Here is a 23624-nt window from a genome sequence, read left to right as displayed (position 1 = left end):
TTGATTTTTTTTAAACAAAATTTATGATTAATTTGGGATGACTTTTGGCCAATATATTTTCACTATTTTGAAGAAAAAATTATACTAAATTATTATTTTAAAAAATAGTAAGATAACTATCACAAAATGAAGTTTTAGATTTCGTTTGGGACTGGTTTCTTTATGCTTCTTTAAGTAGTTTTCTAGTAAAAAAATTTAATTTTTTGTATTAAAAGTTGTTTTAATATGCGGCAAGAAAATTGTCTCAAACGAAATATTATACTTCATTCGAAACAACTTTCTTAAACAGCTTTTTAGCCCAAAATAAATTTGAATTTGAAAATTTTATACTAAAAATTTGTTTTTTAAAAACTATAAAAAAGACCGTCTCAACAAAGTTTTAAATCTAGGCATCAACTTTGGGTTACTTTAATTTGGTGAAAATTAAAAAAAAAAGATTCCACATGATTTTGATACAATTGGCATGAAAATAAAAAAAATTAAAAAAAAAAATGAATGAAGCACTTAGCATTTCAAAAGGAAATTAAAAAAAAAATGAAATTTTTATTTCATACAAAAATTTTTACTTCTAACGGCCAGAATCCAGAGCAGCATTGAAGAGCAGTAGAGGGTCTTTTTGTCAATTCAATAATTCTTTAATCTTTTTTTACTCCGATCCGGTGTTCGCTTGCGACGAACTTGCTTTTATTCTCTCGCTTCTTCGAAGGGTTCCACATCATCTCCTCTACTCTCTTCTCTCTCTCTGCGAGTATTGTCCTCCGATAAACGCGATTTCTCTCTACAGATCGAAGCGAGAACTGCTTGTTTATGTGAGCTTCTTGAATGGATCGGAAATGTTCTTTGTTCACTTATTTTATCTTTTATATATTGATGCACATTTGATCAATCTAAGTATTAGGTCTTTTAAAATTTCTCCTCTTTCTAGGGTTTTTGGTCATGGTTGGGTAACTGTCTTGATCCCTTTTCTTTTGCGTTCTTTTAGGGCTAATATTTGTGAATCTATCGGTTTCTTTATGTGAGGTCGTAAGTGATGTATTTTCTATGGGTTTTCTTTCTAGCATACTCAAATATTAAATCCTCTTAGCTCTTTGTTATGATTTTCTTCTTCTTTGCCATCTCAACGGTTATTTCTTTTTTGAATTTTTTTTTCAGTTTCCTTTTAGAACTTCAGGTTGCCTTTGACTAGAAACTTTCTTTTTTAGGCGTCCTTTGCATCTGAATAATTACGACTAGGTGAATTTTACTGTATAACAAAATAGGTTCTTTCTTTAGTGCAAATATTTCATTTTTAGTGGATTGTCTTACTGAAAATTGCTTTTTGTGTTTTATTTGATACTGTTTGGGAAGATCTCGTGATGCAACCTGTGCGTGTAGCTTGATTTGATATTTGTTTCTATCTTTATACTTTGGTGGTGTTGAGCACTGATCTGGATTTAAAATTTATATGCATAATTGGATGAATACCTCGGTTTTTAGTGACATCTGAAGAGATTTGTGTGCTTGCTTCTTCTTACGGAACTGTTAATGGTTGTAGCCATATGATATGATTTGTGATTTGATCATGTATATTTAAAATTTTACAAGGTCTAAATTCCTACTTACAGTTTTGGATTTGTTCAAGTCTATTTGTTGGTGATATTGTTATTTTAGTACTTGGTAATGGCTCCACTTTAAACATAAAGTAGGTAAAAATTATTCTAGTTTCTTATGAATTTTTTGTGTTTGCATTTTTAGCTTTTTCCCTCGCATGATCTGTGGTGATTTTGATTCCTTCTCCTTATTTTTCCTGGTCCCTTGTTTCTCTTTTTATTCCTTTGCTTTTTTGTTTGTCTGTCTCTTTCTTCTTCCATTTTTTCCTCCGTGGTTGTGGATAGATGACTGGTTGGAGTCTGTAAAGATTCTAACGACTAAATTTTATTAATTGTTAAATAATGATGGAAGAAGTAAAAATAAGAAGAAAAAAAAGCAACAATAACAGTAGAAAAGTTATCTGACTTTTGTTTGTTTGTTCCTTTTCTTTGTTCACCCTTTTTTTCCCGTAACTGTGGATAGATGATTGGTTGGAGTGTATGAAGATTCCAATGATTGAATAGCATTAATAGATTAATAATGATCGCATAAATAAAAATAGGTGGGACTAAAAATGCTTCATGCTAGGCTGGCAGGTGTTTCTTTCAATGATGAATTCTTTTGATTGTTTGTTGACGGTTTGATATGAGAGTGCTGGAAACAACATTAGAAAGGGCCTTGTTGCCTCCTTATCACATCTATATTTTTTGCATATGATATTATTGTATTTTAATTTTTGGTTTTTTTTATAATTCGCATTCCCTGGATTGTTGAATGATTTTTGTACACCTTTTACTGTCCAATGCCACACACGGACGCACTCTTTTAATAATGATGTGTAAAGCATATAGAGTGTTTCATTTGTGAATTTTGTTAGTTGTAATGTCCACATCAATGGATTGAATAGTGTTGTTCTTGATCTTTTGTTCAAAATGCAGTTGTTCCTGTTATGATATCATTTTCTATGGATTATGCGTGTAGATCTACATCTAGATTAGGGCCTCGTTTGTTTGCGCATTTTTTTGCCTTTTCCGTTTAGAAATTGCGGAATATTTTTTTTAGTGTTGTTTGTTTGTGACACTTTGCGGACATGCTCTTTAGGGAACTATATTTTTGTACTGTTTTCAAAAGCTTTAGGGTATTTACTTCTTCGTTTGAAAATTATGTTTTCTCAAACAATAGTTTTAAAACTATCTTTAGGGAAGGTGAAGGATAACCAAACAAAGCCTAGGTGTATAACAGGTGTGTAACTGTTTATTAGATACTACATGTAGATTAGGTTTATACATGTCTGTATTAGGTTTGTACAGGTGTTATGTGCAGGTAGTGTATACTGTATAGGGGTGTACACATCTATACTCACTTGTATGCACCTCATCCACACCTTAAAATCTACATGTTATCAAATCAAATAATTTTTACAATTCTATAGGTTGTATGAAGGTCAGGTTGAGAGTGGCGGCAAATCAAGGCCATTCTACTATATAGTTATATTCTTATGCTCTTTTTCTTCAGACAGAAAAGACAAGAGGCTATTATAATCCTCTTAGTGAAAGTGGATAAGTCATCTTTTGTTTTTTCTTTTACATTTAGGGTTTGATATAAAGTATCTAAATTGTTATGAAATATCCTTCCGAAAAAGCTTCAATTCACATTTTCCTACTTCCTAGTTTTGCAGGATTTATTGCTATTCATGTCTCTAGAATTCCTGGAGACAGCAATCATTATCTCATTTGAGTTATAGAATGGAAGCCGTAGAATTTTAATATTTTTTAATTATTTTTCAGGACTAATGAAGATAGCGGAGTCCATAGTTCTTTATTTTGTTGAGACGTTTTATGATTGCCATTGTTGGTATAAGTTGACTGAAAAAAGAATTTACTCTTTTATTCTCATTATATAATTTTGAGGATCTAATAGTCATTTTTTTGTACTTCCTAGAATGGATTGACATGAAAATAAATAATCAAAATGTTTTTGTTTGCCTCAAACGTTTGGGTGGTTTTCCTATTGTTGTGGCTACCCTTGTATGATAAAATGGCTTGATGTTGTTGTTCTTGTATAGATTCCTCAACTTTGTATTTGATTAATATTTTTTTTCTTCATTTCTTCCTACATTCATGTGGCTTACTTTAATCATGGATCTCGTTCTTACTCTTCTTTTTGAAATGTCTGTTCATCTGACCGTTGCTTATTATATGTTATTCAGGTGATCCTAATTGGAGATTGGCCGTGGGAGATTGACAACCCAACTTGCTACAAATTTAGAGAGCCAATTTCCATTGAAAGAAAACCTGATTTAGATCTTTTTCTTCCTAGAACTCTTCTGGAGTGCCATGGTAATTAATAAAAAAATAATGATAACTTATGCTGTTGGTGAACGCTAAGGTTTTATTTGATCCCATATTAGGTGGGTTAGTTGGTGAGAGTTGCCAAGCCTTGTATACAACCCCATTTTTTATGTGCCCCGATGGGGCCAAATACTGCCTACACTCTGCCAACAGCTTCCGTTTTCTATGAATAAAAAACAATTTCAAGCATTTGCAATGAAATTTCCCCATTATTTTTTTGCCATTTCTTGCCGTAGTAATCTAACTCAGACTTATTCTAAGATTTGTCAAATTTTCAGGCAACGAACAAAAACTTTCTACCTAATGTCATCAAACAACTTTCTAAGGAACTAAAGAATCTCAATGATTCTCCACCTGAAGGCATTACTGTGGTTGTGAATGATGATGATTTCTCTTCCATATTTGCTGATATAAAGGGACCTGGTCAGTGAAACATTAAAGTAAACGGTGATTGTTTTTTATATCAAGCAAAAGATGGAAATCTCATCTTTTAACATTTAAATGTTGCAGCTGGCACTCCTTATGAGAATGGGATATTCCGCATGAAGCTTCTATTATCTAATGACTTCCCTCAATCCCCTCCCAAAGGTTTGGTTTGGTTTACTCTCCTGAATGAAATGGTTATTTGTATTGTCATGGAGTTAACTCTTAATTATACAATCTATTCTTCGCAGGCTACTTTGTAACAAAGATCTTCCATCCAAACATTGCCACAAATGGTGAGATTTGCGTCAATACTCTGAAGAAGGATTGGAATCCAAGCCTTGGATTGCGTCATGTCTTCACTGTAAGATCATTCTATTCCGGTTTCTTTCTACTCCAGGCTACTTGAATGTGCTCATTAGGCCTTCTCCAACCGACCTCCAAACGCATGAATGATGTCACTTGCGAGCTCCAACCAACAACAAAACTTTCGGTATTTGGTTGCGGGTGACAGTGCAACGCTATATTAGCATCGCACTGTTCACCTGCATTATTTTTCTGTCTCTTCTGGATTTGCCGAAGAAACGTGCGAAAGAGGAGAAAGACGGTTACCTTCTGCGAAGAGCGCAAAATGGAGTTGGATTGGAGATGAATCACGCCATTGTTTAGTTTCACTACATTTTAGAGTGAAAAATGGGATTTTCGGTTGGAGATGCCCTTGCCCCTACGTTTCAACGAACGTTAAGGCTTTGTTTGAGACGGCTTTCTTACTACTTAAAGCAGCTTTTTAGTTCTAAAAAGCTAGTTAAAAGAAAGTCTTCCCAAAAGCCTATATCTTAAACACTGCTCAAATGATTTGCCATATAGGGAGTTGCTTCTATATGAAATAAAGCAAAACTTTTAACTGTTTCTGACTGCTAAATGTGTCAATTTTCGATGACAGGTAATCAGATGCTTGTTAATAGAACCATTCCCTGAATCTGCACTGAATGAACAGGCTGGTAAGATGCTCCTTGAGGACTATGATGAGTATGCCAGGCATGCCAGGTATAGATTTCTTCTCCAAACTTTCGACTTTTTGATAATAATAGAGAGGAAGTAAAGTAAACAAACTGATCTTTTGAAGTTCACAGATTATACACTGGCATTCACGCCCTTAAGGCCAAACCAAAACCAAAGACAGGAGCGATATGCGAGTCCACAAGTGCTCTCAATGTTGATCAAACAAACACAGTTCATGTTGATAAAGTGCCATTTCCATCATCCACACCTCTTACTCATGCACCCATACCCTCCAAAATATTAGGAATGGCTTCGCAGGACCAAAATGTGATTCCTGCGCCATCAGCAAAGGTTGTTGAAGCTCCAGTAGCAGCTCAGAAGAAGGAAGCAGTAGCAGCAGCAACAATGGCAAAAGCTGATAAGAAGAAGATCGATGCCCGGAAGAAGAGTCTTAAGAGACTGTAGAGTGGGGCGAGGGCAAGATCTAGGCGCTTAGACCAAAGAAAGGGATCTTTAGAATGATTATGTTAGTTGTTGTAGCCTCTTAGTTTCTTTTCCGCCATGGATGAAATGTGATGCTATTTTCTTATTATTTCTTCTCTGGATGTTCCTTCTACATAAGATCATTGCATGCGGTCTGAGGAGGAATTGGAAAACTTTTTAAAATTTCTGCAAATTTTCTTTTTATTAAATTGTCTGGTTAAGGTTACACCTTTTTTGCATTAAAAGAATTCCATTAATAAAATAAAATTACTGATAAATCTTTGGGTATTAAATTTTTTTTTTCCTAGCAATTCTCTGTTGGTTATTATTCTTATTTAATCTTAATATCATAATAATATAATATTCAAATATTAAACTAAAATTGGTCAGTCTTTTAATTTTAAAATTATTGATAGGGATGCTTGAGCCCTAAGTTTAGATTTAATTTGGGATAACTTTCATATTTTATTTGAACTTTTTTTATTTTAGAATGGGAAATCTATTTGTTATTATTTCAAAGGGAGTAATTGACGGCATAATTAATCGATCAGTGGAATCTAGCGAGGCTATCTATCGGCATCGAGCTAACAATTGTTTTGCCCCATTGAAGAGACATGATGTTTTGCCCCACTGAAGAGACATGATGTATCAGGGGGGATTTGAACCCGGGAGTGGGGTTTTCAAATGTGCTCTTCCATCAACCAATCTAAACCTCGGTGAGTAAAAAAAATTATTTTATATATATATAATGCAAATTGTTTGTCAGTGCTACCCTGATTGCTATTTTCGCCTGCCCCTATCACTCGTCATAGCTCACCGCAACCAACTGCCATTGCCACTCTTGCTACCCCTTATACCCGGCTATCGACTGTGCCAACTAGCCTATTGCCACTACTCTTGCGGCTATCCTTTGCTTTCACCACCACCAACCACTAAACATCACTGAAGTTTATATTGCATTCATTTTATTTCAAGCAAAAAAATAGCTATATTTATTTTGCACTTTTCCACTAAACTCTACAATATTTCAAATAGATTAATTTCTTTTATATTGCATATTTGTATTTCATTTACTTGCATTTCTTCTTCTAGCTAATCAAACCCCGCATAATTTTAAATGAATTGGGGTATGTTTTAGAATATTTGAATATTTTGATTAAAAAAATATAAATAAAAGTAGAAGTTTAAGTGGTGTTGTGACATTTGGTGGTCCTGATATTTTCATGATATTAATTAAAGATCATATTGTCTCGATCTATATTTTATTCATTTTTTTTAATTTTTTGAGCGTTTCTTAAGATTTATATTACATAAAGTCCAACAAAATAGGGTATTCGCATATAATGTCATTTGTCATTGATTGTATTATATTTCACTCATTTTGTATGAGAAACTAAAATTATTATATTTAAGATGTTTATGCTTAAAATTATATGTACAATGAGATTTAGAATATGTTTGAGAAGGTTGCAACATTTTATAGAAACAATTGATTGTGAAGTTACTATAGGAAAGTAAATGATCTATTATGGTTGCAACAATAGCTTTACTTTATAATTGTTTTTATAAATAGTAAGAAAGCTGCAAAAAAGTAATAGTGAAATAAAAAAATGTAGTTGGATTGGACTTTTCTAGAGCCTCTCTTCTTGGTTTCATTTCAATGTTTCACACTTGCTCCTTCCATCCGGTTAGCATTCAAGTCACTTTTCCAGGCTGTTCGTCTAAGCCAAAGACAATTATAGATGAAAATTATAGTTATTATCTTAAAAAAAAAAATAATGAGAAAGTTGTCCCAACATGATTCTAGAATTCAAAGGACTCCCTAAACATGTATAAACATCATAGGATCCACATTGACTGACAATACAGGGTCTTTATTGAATAGCTTTCTAGCAGCTTTGTTATAATTTCGTTTGACTGTTGCTTTCTTATTATTTTCCAAAAAAATAAAATAAAATTTGTGCTAAAATTTTACTTTTTACAATTGCTTTCAAAAAGAATACATCTTCCTCAGAATACCTTTACAATCACCTTTATAAAAAGTTGCAGACATCCTAAACAAACATAAACTATAACTGATGGTTGTGATTTCTTATTTGAGATCTTGGTGTTCAAGTGATTTAATAAAAATTAAATTATTTTTAGTATTTTTAGAATATGTTAATATTTATCTTAAATCTATTAGGATTTTTAATTTGTTTAAATTTAAATTACAATGAATTATCATTATGGCTGATTTTAGGCTTGACTTTGAATATTTTAAATTATTTGATCATATTTTTAAGAATACATAAAAGAAAAGGCCAAAAAGGGCTGATTTAATATCATTTTGAGTGATACCTAGTTTAAAATGGTTCAAAGCCATTACAATTCTAAAATTAAAATAGCAAGTTTCTTATAAGAAGGTCTTCTTTATGCTTAAGATTTGAATTGCTTTAATCACATTCATATAACTATATGTCCCCCATTTTAAGAGCTCATTCATACACTTTACCATATTTTAAACCCATCAACATAGAAAATGATTTTTTAATGTACGCAATTGTGTACAAGCTAATTGTTGCTCATAACTATTGTTCACACAACTCTCCTTGGTCTGTTGGTTGGGATCTTTGGCTACCAACTAAGAGGTTTTGGATTCAAATTGTGCGTATGCTGTCACGACTCAACCCGACCGGGACGGATCCCATCGCGTTGAGTCGCGACGGATAACCCCATGGATCTAGTTTTGAAATTTATTTTCAGACTTTCTTTCGATACATATTATAAACTGAATCACAGAGCTACTAAAAAAACTTTCCAATACAGAAGAACTCATCCACTAAAATATATTTCTTTCATTCATCAAAATAATCATATATATTACAGTATATGGCTTCTGATAGAAAGTACAGAGCAGAACAGAAAAATAGCCATGACTATACAAAAATCAAAAGTACAAAATACCTATGACTTCAAATCAGATCCTGAACGGCTAGTCCAAAACTTCATTCCCTTTCTCAGAACCTGAAAATCATGAAGATAATCACAGTGAGCTACCAGCTCAGCAAGATCACACTACCCGATCTAAATTCCCAGATTAATTCATTCCAATATACATCACAAAAGCTTTAAAAATAGTTTATTCAAACAGCTGTACAGAATTCAGATAATCATATAGAAATTATATAATCAGACATAATGCAGATATTTATACATAATGAAAATCAAACAGATTTCAGATATTCATACAGAACAAATAATCAGATGGAAATCAGATAACAGATACATAAGAACTGAATAAAATTCGTATCATATAAATCACATTTCAGATCAGATTTCAAATCACATTTCCCTGACCCAGACAGAATCTCAAAGAATTCTTCCCCCTTATGCCTCCCTTCCATGTCACAGATAAATCTCAAAGGATTTTGACCCCTTATGCCTCCCTTTGTGCTTACAGCACAATAACATATCAGATATACAAAGTTATAAAATCAGAATTCATTTTCATATTCTCGTACGCAGACATAATCTCAAAGAATTCTGGCCCCTTATGCGTCCCTTCTCTAACACAGACATAATCTCAAAAAATTCTGGCCCCTTATAACTCCCTTCTGATATCATTCAAATCAAATCATATCAGATTCAAAGAAATCAGATATATATCAAAATGTCGTCAGAATGTATGATGGCAGACAACAGAAAATTCAATGGATCAAAATTCACAGTTTCAAAAATTTATCAAATTATCAGAAATCGAGTAAAACATCATTTTAAAGCTTTTATTATACTGAAGCAATATTTTTTAACATCCGGATAATTTTCTATTCGATAAAAACTCCACAGAATTCAAAATACTAGGTGCAAAATTTTCAGAAAATACTCAAAACGTGCAAAATCATAATTTCTACAACATATCAAAAGTTACGCGATAAAAATTTTTACTGGTGCAAAGTTATACCCGTTTTTCGCTAACGAAAACAAAATTTTAATCATAAAATCCATCGTAAGCAAATATAACAGCATCCAATTCTTCAAAGCAAAAATTTTACCGGTGCAAAGTTACTCACACCTGATGCCAAATCTTCAAAGCAAATATAACAGCATCCAATTCTAAATCATGCGTCAGGTTATTCTTTTAATGTGGTTTCAATTGTCTCGAAGCATAGACTATTACCCGACCATGCTGCATTAGAACACATTCCAAACCTTTCAGTGAAGTGTCACTGATATTTGAAATCCTTCTGTACCATAGGGAAGTGCCAAGACTGGAGTATAAGTCAAACAATCCTTCAATTTATGAAAACTAACTTCACACTCTGGTATCCAAATAAATGCCACTGACTTCTAAGTCAGTCTCGTCAAAGGTGTAGAAATATGAAAAAATGAATTCACAAACTTTCTATAATATCCAGCCATACCCAAGAAATTATGTATATCAAATATCGTAGTAGGTCTTGGCTAATTTGCAACTACTTAAATTTTCTAAGGATCAATAGAAATAACTTCATCGCTCACTACATGTCCCAGAAATGAAATGCTCTTCAGCCAGAATTCAAACTTAGAGAATTTTGCATACAACTGATGCTGCCTCAGAGTCTCCAATACACTTCTCAAATGTCTTGTATGATCTTCCTCTGAAGCAGAATATATCAGAATATCATTTATGAAAACGATCACAAACTGATCCAAATAGTCTTTGAATACTCTATTCATCAGATCCATAAAAATAGCTAGTGCATTAGTCACCCCAAAAGGCATGAACAAAAACTCGTAGTGTCCGTACCGAGTACCGAAAGCTATTTTCATCACATCTGCTTCTCTTACCTTCACCTGATAATAACCAGATCTCAAATCAATATTTGAGAATACAGAAGATCCAGCAAGCTGATCAAATAGATCATTAATCTGTGGCAATAGATACTTATTCTTAATTGTGACTTTGTTCAAATCTCTTTTGTCCACACACATACGCATTATACCGCCCTTTTTCTTTATAAATAGAACAGGTGCTCCCCAAGGAGAAACACTCGGACGAATAAATTCTCTATCCACCAACTCCTGGAGTTCAACTTTCAACTCCGCAAGCTCCTTGGGTACCATTCTATACGTAGCTTTTGATATAGGGGTTGTACCTTAAAATACATCAATACAAAACTTAATATCTCTATCCGGAGGTAAACCAACCAACTCCTCAGGAAATACATTTAAAAAATCTCGAATAATCGGGATATCAGAAATAGAACCCGCATCTATATTCATATCTCATTCTAATGCTAGAAATACCATACAACCCTTCTTCCACAATCGTTTTGCCTCCATCATAGTGATTAAGCAGGATAAAATACCTCTTAATCCTTAAAATACATAACTTGCACCGTCCATAAACAAAGTAACTTGCTTCTTCAAATAATTAATTTGAGCCCCATACAAACTTAGTCAATTCATACCCAAAATAACATCATATGAAGAAATCGGCCATAAAATCAAACAGGATTTTCACTTTTTATCAGAAATTTCAATCTCACATAAACAAAACTTACTGGCTACCAAATTATCTCTAACCAGCAAAATAACAGAAAGTGAAACAGGTAATGTAACTGAAGCCAGTTGTAAAGTATCAAAATAACGCTCGGAAATAAATGAATGACTAGCTCCAGAATCAAATAAAATATGACAGAGATGTTTAAAAATGTAAACCGTACCTCACTATAGGAAAATCACTAATTTCCGGTGGTAATTTTTGGCAAAAATTGAGCATTTTCTGGCGGTTTTGTAATTTAGCGGAGGTTTTCCGGCGGTTAAAATGCCGCCGGTAAAAATCGCGTTGGAAAATAAATTTCGACGGTTTTTTCGGCGGCAAATTATTCCGGAGGCTTGCCGGCGAACTTAAACCGCCTGTCAAACTAAAAAAAATACTAAACCCCGCTCCTGCGATTACCGGCGCAGCCAGCCGCGTCTAACTAATTAATTTAAAATAAAAAATAATATTTAATATAAAATAAAAATTAACTAACTAATTAATTTTAAAATGAGAATTAATTAAATAGTTAATATAAGTTTTAATAATTTTTTGTTAAATCATTTAAATAGTAAAAATTTTATTCATTTTTAATAAATTTTTAAAAGCCGCCAGAAATTCCGTTAGAAAATTCTGTAAAAAAAGCCGTCGGAAATGCACAGGAAAGATGCCGGAAAAGTGACCGCCGGATAGCCGCCGGAAATCAGTGATTTTCCTGTAGTGCCTGTCACCACATCCGGAGCATCTTGAGCCACTTGTTGATTCAAACTGTACATACATGGCTAAATCGGACCTTGAGCTACATAACCACTAGGCTCCCTCTGATTACCACTGTGTAGTCTCCTTGTCATAGAACCTGAACCACCAACTCTATTAGAGGATCCTTCAGAAATAGTACGGGAGGAACTGTCATCGGCCTTCCTGCCGATCTAACAACGCTCTTGGATCTGGACTCAGATCGTCGATTAAATTCGGCTTGTGGACACTCTACTATCCGATGTCCTGGCTGACCACATCTAAAACACTGACCAATCATCCTGTAACAATGGCCAAAATGTCGTCATCCATAACTCTAGATCACAGGTGCTCCACTAACTGAACCAGAACTGGCTACACTGCCACTACCAGAGACTATAATAGTTACTTACTATCCACTTTTCTTGGAATCTCCATATAAAAATCTATTCTTCTTTCAAGAAGAACCACTACCAGAAGTATCACCACTGAACATCTTTCTACTAGCAGTCAATTACTGCTGAGTAGCCATCAAATCATTCTCTATCAGTCGAGCTCTTTCCATAAGCTCAGAGAAATCCGAAATATAAAATGGTACCAGGGGTTGCCTCAAACTATCCTGAAGTCTCCTAAAAAATCTATAATACTTCTCAACAGAAGTACTCACCAACTGTAGAGCATATCTTGCCAAAGCTGTAAACTCTGCTTCGTACTGCATAGCTGTCTTACTCTCTTGAACCAATCTCAAAAAAGTCTCATGCATTTATTGTATTGCAGAAGGGGGGACAAGCTAAGATCTAAACACTTCAGAGAGTTCTTCCTAAGAAATCAAAGAGTTTAATTTACCTTGAAATTTCTCCTCCAGTTGGCCCATCCACCAGCGTTCTACTTCACCATCCAATAGAAAAACTGCTAATGGTACATTTCTATCAGGAGGACATTGCATACCATCAAAGGTCTTTTCCAGCCTCGTCAACCAATCCTTAGCTACTCTGGGCTCAACAACGCCCTCGAATCTCAGAGACTTCAATCTCAAAAACATTTGTAAATGTCTATCTACCTCTACAGATCTAACAGCAGAAACTCTATTCTCCGTCTCGCTCATCATCTAAGCTATCAGTGTGACAAATTGAGAAACTGTATTTACGCCAACTACCAGAGCAAAACTATTCACATGAGCTGCCTGACTAGCACTCTACCCATCAGTCATATTCGGGTCTGGCAGATCCATAATTACACAGAATGCAACTATGCACATAAAACAAAAATAATAAAAATCCAGACAAACTGAAACTACCCCACTAAACTTACAGATTAATTCTTATAGCTTTCTCTTATAATCCAAATTCCAAAACTATTGCTCTGATACCACTTTAATTGTCACGACCCAACCTGGCCGGGACAGATCCCATCGCATTGAGTTGCAACGGAAAACCCCAAGAATATAGTTTTGGTATTTGTTTTTAGACTTTCTTCTGAAACACATTATAAATTGAATCACATAGCCACTAAAAAAACTTTCCAATAAAGAAGAACTCATCCACCAAAATATATATCTTTCATTCATCAAAATAATCATATATATTACAGTATATGACTTATGACATAAAGTACAAAGTAGAATAGAAAAATAGCCATGACTGTACAAAAATCAAAAGTACAAAATACATATGACTTCAAATCAGATCCTGAACAACTAGTCCTAAACTTAATTCCCTTTCCCAGAACCTGAAAACCATGAAGATAACCACAGTGAGCTAACAGCTCAGCAAGATCACACTAGCCAATCTAAATTCCCAGATTAACTCATTCTAATATACATCACAGAAGCTTTAAAAATAGTTTATTCAAACAGCTGTACAGAATTAAGATAATCATATAGAAATTATATAATCAGACATAATGCAGATATTTATACTTAATGAAAATCAAACAGATTTCAAATATTCATATAGAACAAATAATTAGATGGAAATCAGATAATAGATACAGAAAAACTGAATAAAATTTGTATCGTATAAATCACATTTTAGATCAGATTTCAAATCATATTTCAAATCACATTTTAATTCACATTTTCCTGACCCAGAGAGAATCTCAAAGGATTCTGACCCATTATGCTTCCCTTCCCTGACATAGACAGAATCTCAAAGGATTCTGGCCCCTTATGCCTCCCTTGCTTATAGCACCAGAACATATCAGATATACAAAGTTATCATATCGGAATTCATTTTCATATTTTCGGAACATAGACAGAATTTCAAAGGATTATGGCCCCTGATGCCCTCCTTTCCCTGACACAGACAGAATCTCAAAGAATTCTGGCCCCTTATAACTCCCTTCTGACATCATTTAAATCAAATCATATCAAACATTAAATCATATCAGATTCATAGAAATCAGACATATATCAAAATATCATCAGAATGTATGACGGCAGACAATACAAAATTCAACGGATCAAAATTCACAGTTTCAGAAATTTACCAAATTATCAGAAATCATGTAAAACATCATTTCAAAGCTTTTATTGTACTGAAGCAATTTTTTCAACATCTGGATAATTTTTTATTCGATAAAAATTCTGCAGAATTCAAAATACCAGTGCAAAATTTTCAAAAAATACTCAAAAAGTGCAAAATCATCATTTCTACAACATACCAAAAGTTACGCAGTAAAAGTTTTATTGATGCAAAGTTATACCCGTTTTTCGCTAACGAAAACAAATTTTAATCAGAAAATCCGTCAAAACTTACATTTCTGAAAATTAAGAAAGGCATAATATGTCTTACCTCGAGTCGATCAATTTTTCCAACTACGATGATGGATGAAAACGGACCGAAGACGTCCAAAATGTGAATTTCTTCCTCTTTCTTCATTTTCTCTCCTCTTTCTCTTTCTTCAAAACGAAACAAATTATGCTTAAAAAGATATTTACGACCGTCCGGACGATGTTTTCGTTCGTCCCGGGACGATCTCCTTTGTATACTGATCGTACAGACGATAATTGATTTTCGTCTCAGGACGATGGGCTCAGGCAAAAAAATTTGTTCAGTTCGTCCAGACAAACTTGCACTTTACTCAGTTCGTACAAACTAACCATATAGATTTTTAAAACTTTCTTCAGTTCGTACAGATGGTTCGTACGTACTAATTGCACAAAAAAAAAATTTTCCAACAATAACTTGAAAGTTTAATGGTTTCACATCTGCAATATGTGTGAATTTTTCTCAATTGACCTAAATATCCTTTTAAGAAAATACAAGATAAAAAAATTATGTATTGTTCTTAAACTCTTGCACACAAATATACATACTATTTCTTTGATATTACAATGCTACTCATAGCTCAAAATTATGAAAAATTACAATTGAGCACTATATTTAAGTAATTTCACAATGAATTTTTTTTTGTTATATTATATCAATTTTGATAAATCATACAAATTTATCTAAAAAAACATATCAAAATATCTTTTTATAAAATATATTAGAATTAACCTATAAACTCTGAAATCGAAAAAACTTACAAAATCAAATAAGGAAAAACTAGAACAATCCTAAAGAAAAGGAAAAGAAACTCCTTAGAACATGAGTATACAAAATACAAAAGCAAAGTTCAAAAAAGATCCCGCAAAAAGAAAAGAAAATTCAGTATGAAAATGGAGTTGAAGAATGGAAAAATTCCAGCAAACTTTGAATAGCCAACCACAAATACATCCTCACCTAGATTCTAAAACTGTTCAAACAGCTCGCAATGAAGAGAAAAAACACTACATACAGAGCTAACAATAACAACCAACAATAAGAGACAACCGAGAACCATGAACACCTCATGCCTCTGTAATCCAACCAACAGGTCCGACACCAGCAACCAACAAATCAAGAAACCAAACTAAGCCATAAATAGCTAACAATTAGAGACAACTGAGAACCAGGAACACCTCAAGCCTCCTTAATCCAACCAACAAGGCCAAAACCAACAACCAGCAAATCAAGAAATCAAAACTGAGCCAATAAACGCCACACACCAAACCACCGGAACCAACTAACAGCCAACAACAGCCGCTAGCAAACTAGTCAAATCTCCAACCGTCGAACCAACAAAAAAGGAAAAATACAGAAAAATAGAAATGCCACCAATCCTAAACATAAACAAAAATGAAAAAAAAAAAAGGAACAAGAGACCAAAATAAAGAAAAGATCCAACAAACCTCCTCCATCGGGCTCACGAAGGGATAAAGAACCTTCTTGAAAAGCACCTCACACGAACAAATATAATCAATCATTGGTTGCAAAATTCAACCATCCAAGAAAAGACCGAAGCCCCAATCATCATAGCAAAAAAAAAAAAAAAAAGAACTCTAAAACACTCTATCTTGGTAGAAATCCTTTAATGTTGTGAAAGGATTTCAAAATAAGAAATCTTAGCTAACAAAGTTTTATTGATGGAACAGCTCACAAAATCAGAATTAGAGAATTTATTCTCAAATCTCCTAGAATTCCTTTCTTTCCAAATGAAATAAAAAGAACAACAAACAAAAAGCAAAAAAAAAAAAAATCACTTTTGAAACTAAATGAAGGTTATAAATATAATCCATTAATTGCACCAAATTAGGTCTAAGCATAAAATAATTGATATCAAGCATAAAGTTAGAAATAAGACTGAAGGAAAAATCACATCCAAAAAATAAATAATTATGACTTTCTTCAACACTTAAACAAAGGATACAATAAGTAGAAACATTTATATTTCTCTTATGAAGTATATCAATCGTTTTAAGCCCCTTCAAAATAGCCATTCAAGCATGACAAGAGAATCTCAATGCATATCCTTTATGACAAATAAAAGGACACCAATCCACTTTAATGTTGTTATAATAAAAGCTTTATGAAACGTTTTGAAAGAAGGAAGAACTCCATTCCAAGAAATATTTGAAGCCTGCTTATCAGAAATTGTAATATAAGAAACTGTAGAACTAATAACTGGAGACATAGAAATAAGTAAATTCCAGCAATTATAAGAAATCCAATTCCCCAACTTGCAAGTAAGTAAAGATTTATCCAAATTAATTCTATCTAACATAATAATCTCATGGATAGATTTCCTCATACACGAAGGATCCCAATAGAGAGAAAGTGAACTATTAGGAAAAATATTAAAAGTAACATTGCTTTTAATATCTCTAAAAATAGAAGTGATGTTTTTTTTCCAAAAAATTGAAACAAGATGAGACCAAGGATTTCAAAAAGAGACATACTTGAACTTTATCCAAATAGCCAAAGGACCAAAACCATTAATAATTTTCCAAATAAGAGAAAACTTATAAGCAAAAATTAAGAGCTTGTAGATCAGAAATACCAAGACCCCAACATCTCTAGGCTTGCAAACACCTTTCAAAGTAATGATATGAATCTTCCTACTAGAAGAATCTCCATGAAAAAGAAAATTAGAACAAACCTTTCAAATAAAATTAAAGCACAGTTTAGAAAGAGAAATACCCCTGATACAACAGGAAATAACACTAGTAATAGTAAAATTAATGAATTGGACCCTTCTAGCAAATGAAAGCAATTTAGCTTTCCAACCTGCCAAAAGCAATGCAATACGACTAAGTAAATGCTAAAAATCTGAAAATTTAAACATTTTACCAAAGAGAGGCAAGCCCAAATATTTTAAAGGATACAAAGAAACACTTATGCCAAGAGTTTGACTAATAGCATTCTCTAAATGACAATCTTTTAAAAGAATAAGAGAACTCTTAGTAGTATTAATGAACAAATAAGAAGCATAAGAGAAATAAACCAAAATATCATTAAGCTTACTAGCATTCTCAATAGAGAGTTGTCCAAATATGAGAAGATCATCCGTATATAAAAGATGAGAAAGAAAATCATCACCAACCTTTATTCCCTCAAAATTATCATCTAGAAGACTAGAGAGAGCATCCATAACAATACAAAAAAGATTGAGAGAAAGAGGATAACCTTGCTAAAGACCCGAAGAGGAGCTAAAAAAACCATGAAGAGAACCATTAAGAATAATAGAAAAATAAACATCATCAATGTAACCTTTAATCCAAGAGATGAATATATGTGGGAAACCTTTCTATACCATTCTAGCAATAAAAAAATGGAAACAATATCAAAAGCTTTATGAATATCTAATTTGGCACAAAAAAACTTATCTCAAGAGGAAGAATTGAAATCTCTAAGAAGTTCAGCAGCAATAATGATATTATATGTAGAAATCCTATTTTTGATAAAACTAACTTGGCTTTTATGAATAATAAAAGGCATAACTCCCTACAACTTCTTTACTAAAATCTTTGCCACAATCTTATAAAAAATATTGCATAAAGAAATAGGTTTGAAATCCAAAACATTAGAAGCATTTTTAATTTTGAGAATGAGAGAAATAGCAATAGCTTTAGCAACCCTAGGCATAAATCTAAAATTAAAATAAAAAAGAAAAACTTTACATAGAAAAGAATCGACATTCTCCCAAGTATTCTTAAAAAAATCAAACATAAAACCATTTGGACCCGGAACGAAGAATTAGGATTGTTAAAAACAATTTTTTTGATCTTATCAACATAGACCGAAAAAACCAGAGAGGTTAATAAAATCAGGGATAACATTACCAGCAAAAATATTGTAAGAAGAAGCAATAACCGGAGTAATTAAGAGAATTAAAAACATACTTAAAATGATTCTCAAAGATTCGAGCAATGCTATTAGGATCCGTGACCATAACTTGAGAAGAAGAAATACCATGAACTTTATCAGAATTTTGCATGCACCTTATTTTAGAATAAAGAAAGCCTAAATCGACTTCTCCACAAGACATCCATTTCAATTTAGCCCTTTAAACAATCCGAGAAGATGAATAAGACAGATTATCTTTAAGAAGATAATTAATATTAATAACCTTCTTTAAATCCTAATTGATCACCATTGAGAGAAACCAAAACCTGAAGCTTATTATGCGAATCAGAAAAATTCTAATTCAAAAGAGAATTAGAAATAATAGATGCATTATTTAAATTAAGATCAGAAGCTATCACATTAGTAGAAGAATTTAAATTAGGCAAAGCCTTTATAGAAGAAGGGGCAGCCAAAATTTTCAGAATTAAATTCACCAGAAACACCTGCATCCCTCAAATTATTGGGATCTAAAAGCAAATTATCTTGAGCGCCATTAACAACCCAAGATGAATGAGAAATTCTTGAAGCAGTTTTAAAGAGAATGTGGTTAGTAGTAGCTAATTGAGGATTTGACTTCAGAGTTTGATTATGATCAGATAAATTCTGAGGAGCAGGATATTTAGAAGAAGAAGAAGTTCTTACAGAATGCGGAGCCTCCTTCCAAACCTTTTTGCTTTTGCTTCTTCCCCTCCTAGGCTTTGGTTTTACAATAGAAACTTGCGTCTTAGAAGGACACAACGAAGAGGGATGAACGATAGATCCACAACCTTGATAGGGAGTGAGCTTCCAATCATAAATAAATTTTAATAAAAAAATGTTACCAACAATTGAAATATTAACTTTATATGGTAGGTAAGAATCTTTAAAAACTAACACACAAACCCGAGCAAAAATAAGCTGAGCTTGCTCAGCTGCTAGAGAATCCACAACAATAGGAATCCCCATCAGACTTGCTATTTTGTAAATACCTTCCGGCGTCCAAGAAACTAAAGGAAGATCAAGAAATTTGATCTAAATAGGAATAGAAGTAAAATCTTCACGTTTAGTCCAAAAAGTGATGACCATTTCTGAATAATTAACAGTTTTCCGAAAACAAATCATAGTCCACTTGACCAAACTAAATTGTAATATTCTGGACAAGAAAATTTCATCATAAAAAACTCTTCGTTTAAAACAAGAAGAGTAAAGCTACCTTTCAACTTCTAGATTTTAAGCATGAAAAATTTTAGGGCTTAGGGCTTCAAAGGCCACTTACCCAACGAGTAACTTACCAGCATTAAATCCAATATTTTAGAAGCAACGGAAACGTCACCTTCATAAAAAAATAGCAAGATTATCAGTAGATGACAAAAAAGAAACATAAAAAGGTTTGAGTGGAAGATTGATGAGACGACAATAGCCCATTCCAAGCTTTTATGCCTGACGAGGATATCCAAGAAACAGAACTTGGATTCAAAATCAGCGGAAGAATCCATAAAAGAGCAAGAGAGAAGGAACCCAAAGTCTCTCGATTAACAGAAAAATCCTAAAATCACGAGGACCTAGGAAGAAGAGTCACTCGAACAAAGAACCGATTAGGATTTGCAAAGAACCCTAAACACTCTCATCGGGTCTATCTTCTCCAAAATTGTACTTGATTACAATAATAAATTTGCTGATTTGCCAACTCGCAAGCTAGCGAGTAGAATCAAAATTGACTCATTACGAGCTTAATTTATGAGTTATTTATCAAATGGAGCTCAAATCAACTTAAAAAAGACTCGACTCGCTGGATGATATACTTGCTGTTTTTTTTTTCCTTACAATTTCGGAGAGAAGAATCCAGTCGGAACTTGCTCCTGATGCTCAACGATTGAAGAGAATGACCAAATCTCTCAAAATTCCCCTTCAAAGGGTCATCTTTGCACCTCCTGCTATCAACCGTTTCTTCTGTACGCTTCCAAGTGCTACTGCCACCGGCACCGTTCCCACCACCGACGGCGCCAACCCCGCAGAGTCCCACTTGAGGCACTTAACGAATCATCTCCGGTACGGATGGACGGAGGCAGCCCTAACGCTGGCCAAAACCCTAATTGCTTCCCGCCGGGATCTCTTCCCTTCTCCCATCCATCTATATCAATCACTCTCCGCGTACTTCCCTCCTGTCTCCTCCCAAGCTGCTTCCCTGGTTGTTTCAGCTTGTGCGCAACTGCGCCTTGGTGATGAAGGCCTTCGCCTTATATCTATGTTATCTACCGTTCGGCCCGATCACTTCCCTTCTATCTTCTCATGCAAACAGCTCCTGGAAACTTTAGTTTCCGACCGTCGCTACTCGAATGTGCTATCATTCTTCTCGCAAATCCTTGCTGCCGGCGTTCGACCCGACATTTTCACCTACAATAAGGCAATTGAAGCCACTGTTAAGTTGGGAGACGTATATGGAGCGCTGCAATTGATGAACCAGATGGAGAAGAATGATGGGATTCATCCAAATGCTTTCACTTTCAATGTTTTGATTTCTGGGATGTGGAAGGAGAGCCGGACAGAAGATGCTAAAAAGCTGTTCGATGATCTGCTGAAGAGAAAGGTAGCACCGAAACTTGTTACCTACAATACAATGATCGATGGGTATTGCAAGGTTGGGGATTTAGATGCTGCTTTTAGGGTTCGAGACCAAATGATTACTGGTCTTGTCGAGCCAAATCTTACTACATTCAATTCTCTGCTTTGGGGACTTTGTCATGCAGGTAGGATGGATGAGACTGAGGATTTGTTGGAGGAGATGAAGATGAAAGGCCTAACACCCGATGGATTCACTTACAGCACTCTTTTTACAGGGTATTTGAGCTCTGGAAAGAAAAAAAGTTCCATTGATCTTTTTGAAGAGTGTGTCAGAAAAGGAGTACAACTTGAGCCACATCCCTGTGGTGTTTTGCTCAGTGGACTTTGCAAGGATGGGAGTGTCTTAAAAGCAGAGGAGGTCCTAAGAAGAATGGTGAACATGGGATTGGTTCCAACTACTGTAATATACAATTCTATTATAGATGGCTACTGCAGGATAGGGGACATGGAAGGTGCCTTCTCAGCATTAAGGAGGATGGAATCTTTGGGATTGAAAGTTAACCACATAACTTACAACTCACTGATAAATGGAATGTGCAAGTTGCAGAGGATGGCGGATGCAGAACATTTATTGAAGACGATGAAAGAGAAGGGAGAGGCTCCCACGATAGAGACAATGAACACTTTAATTGATGCATATTCTCGAAGTGGACAATTCACAAGATGTTTTGAGATTATTGAGGAGATGGAAGAAAAATTGAGTCTCAAACCTAATATTGTTTCTTATGGGTCTGTAATAAATGGGTTTTGCAAGAGTGGAAAGCTCTACGAGGCAGAAGCACTCTTTGAAGATATTTTGATCAGAGGTATCAAAATCAATGAAAAGATATACAACATGCTTATTGATGCATACAGTACCAATGGCAATTTTAAGAAGGCCAACAAGTTAATTCTCGACATGAAGAGGGTTGGTGTTTGTCCAAGCATTGTAACTTATAATTCTCTTATTAAAGGTCTCTGTGGAAAAGGGCGCTTGTCTAGTGCTGAAGAGTTGACCGGCACGCTAAGAAGTGATGGTCCGAGCCTTGATGTCATCACATACAACACATTGATGGCTGCATATTGCAATTCCAACGACATTCAGAAAGCTATTGAATTATACAAAGAGATGGAAAAAAATGGAATCAAACCTAATTTGGCTAGTTATTATATTTTGATAAGTAAAATGTGTACGGATGGAAGAATACAGGATGTTGATAATCTATATAAGGACATATTACAGAATAAGATTGATCCTGACAGGCATCTGTATAGTATTATGATATCTGGTTATGCTGGAATTGGAAATCATTCTAAGGTCCTTGCTCTGCAGGAAGAGATGAGGAAGAGTGGAATACCCTTTGATGAGGTGAGCTATAATTCTATCGAAGGAAGCAGGGCTGCTGAGTGTCAAATATGATTGAGAAGGCCCAGCTTTAATTGTTGGGAATCTTTCCCGTGTGTAAAGTTTATATGCTGCATGCATGTTGGTGGCTCATAAACTTGTTTCTAATGCCTTCATTATCCAATCTGATGCTAGACTATCAAGATACTTGGATTTAGGAGGAGAAAGACAGAAGAAAAGTGGTTTTCATAATCAAGTGGAAAAATTAGCTGCCAGTCCTTGCTATAGATTTACTTGATGAAACTTATGCTTTCGAGATTCTATGGAAGATTATATAAGAGCAAGAAAGTTGAAAACAGAAATTGATGCTTTACTTGTATTAGACGAAGTACTGATGAAAATTGCCGTAGATTGCTTCATATATGCTGCCAATACCAATGCAGGAAGGTTGTGCCTCTGAACTATAAATTTGAAGCCGACCAGGTTCCCTAGATAAGCAGGTACGGCCTTCTATTTGATATCATTTTAAACTTTCAGCAATGGAAACCAATCTGTGGTTGTAAAATCCTTTTTTTTTTGTCTGAGATAAATTTTATTTCCTTGAAGTTGAAGTCAAGAGTTTGGTAAGTTTGTTTTCTTCTCTATGTGCTATGGACTTGTCTAATTTTAAATTTTACTTTAGACAACATTTTAATCACGATGTTTGAAGTTAAAGAATTAAGTTGATATAATAGGTTGAGAATAAAGAAGGAAAAATGGATATATATATATATATATATAATTGACATCGATAGACTACAATGTAATCTAGGATTTAAGATTATTAGTTTATTAAAAATTTAAATTTATTAGTATTTTAAATACAAATTATTTATTAATTATAATTTTAATTAATGTCAATAAATTATAATTATAAAAATAATTTA

At 33.8% G+C, this 23624-nt stretch overlaps 2 protein-coding genes across 4 annotated transcripts; both read left to right on the top strand.

Annotated features, from left to right (window-relative positions):
* Window positions 1-656: 656 nt before the first annotated feature.
* LOC110114361 (ubiquitin-conjugating enzyme E2 22) lies at window positions 657-6054 on the top strand. Of its 3 annotated transcripts, XM_020847219.2 has the most exons (8): window positions 699-813; window positions 2447-2448; window positions 3779-3908; window positions 4182-4343; window positions 4431-4508; window positions 4595-4707; window positions 5287-5390; window positions 5477-6054. In XM_020847219.2, exons 5-8 carry the CDS (start codon window positions 4463-4465, stop codon window positions 5808-5810), a joined length of 597 nt encoding a protein of 198 aa, XP_020702878.1. In that variant the 5' UTR covers window positions 699-813; window positions 2447-2448; window positions 3779-3908; window positions 4182-4343; window positions 4431-4462; the 3' UTR covers window positions 5811-6054. The 3 variants fall into 3 exon arrangements, with proteins under 3 accessions (XP_020702879.1, XP_020702878.1, XP_020702877.1); XM_020847220.2 differs by lacking the exon at window positions 2447-2448 and having other exon boundaries at window positions 657-809; XM_020847218.2 differs by lacking the exon at window positions 2447-2448 and having other exon boundaries at window positions 798-809; window positions 4199-4343.
* A 14491-nt stretch (window positions 6055-20545) lies between these two features.
* Window positions 20546-23336, top strand: LOC110114353 (pentatricopeptide repeat-containing protein At5g12100, mitochondrial). The gene is made up of 2 exons (XM_028701001.1): window positions 20546-22722; window positions 22894-23336. Exons 1-2 carry the CDS (start codon window positions 20635-20637, stop codon window positions 22948-22950), a joined length of 2145 nt encoding a protein of 714 aa, XP_028556834.1. The 5' UTR covers window positions 20546-20634; the 3' UTR covers window positions 22951-23336.
* Window positions 23337-23624: the final 288 nt, after the last annotated feature.

This window comes from Dendrobium catenatum, unplaced genomic scaffold, assembly GCF_001605985.2.
Source record: "Dendrobium catenatum unplaced genomic scaffold, ASM160598v2 fragScaff_scaffold_146, whole genome shotgun sequence".
In the NCBI taxonomy this organism is placed as follows: Eukaryota; Viridiplantae; Streptophyta; class Magnoliopsida; order Asparagales; family Orchidaceae; genus Dendrobium; species Dendrobium catenatum.
This window is presented reverse-complemented; position numbering and strand designations above follow the sequence as displayed.

Coding starts and splice junctions, on each gene's coding strand:
- LOC110114361 (XM_020847218.2), top strand. Junction 4,509..4,594: donor CCCTCAATCCCCTCCCAAAG/GTTTGGTTTGGT, acceptor TATTCTTCGCAG/GCTACTTTGTAACAAAGATC. Junction 4,708..5,286: donor GATTGCGTCATGTCTTCACT/GTAAGATCATTC, acceptor TTTCGATGACAG/GTAATCAGATGCTTGTTAAT.
- LOC110114353 (XM_028701001.1), top strand. CDS start 20,635: ATGACCAAATCTCTCAAAATTCCCCTTCAAAGGGTCATCTTTGCACCT. Junction 22,723..22,893: donor GTGGAATACCCTTTGATGAG/GTGAGCTATAAT, acceptor ATCTGATGCTAG/ACTATCAAGATACTTGGATT.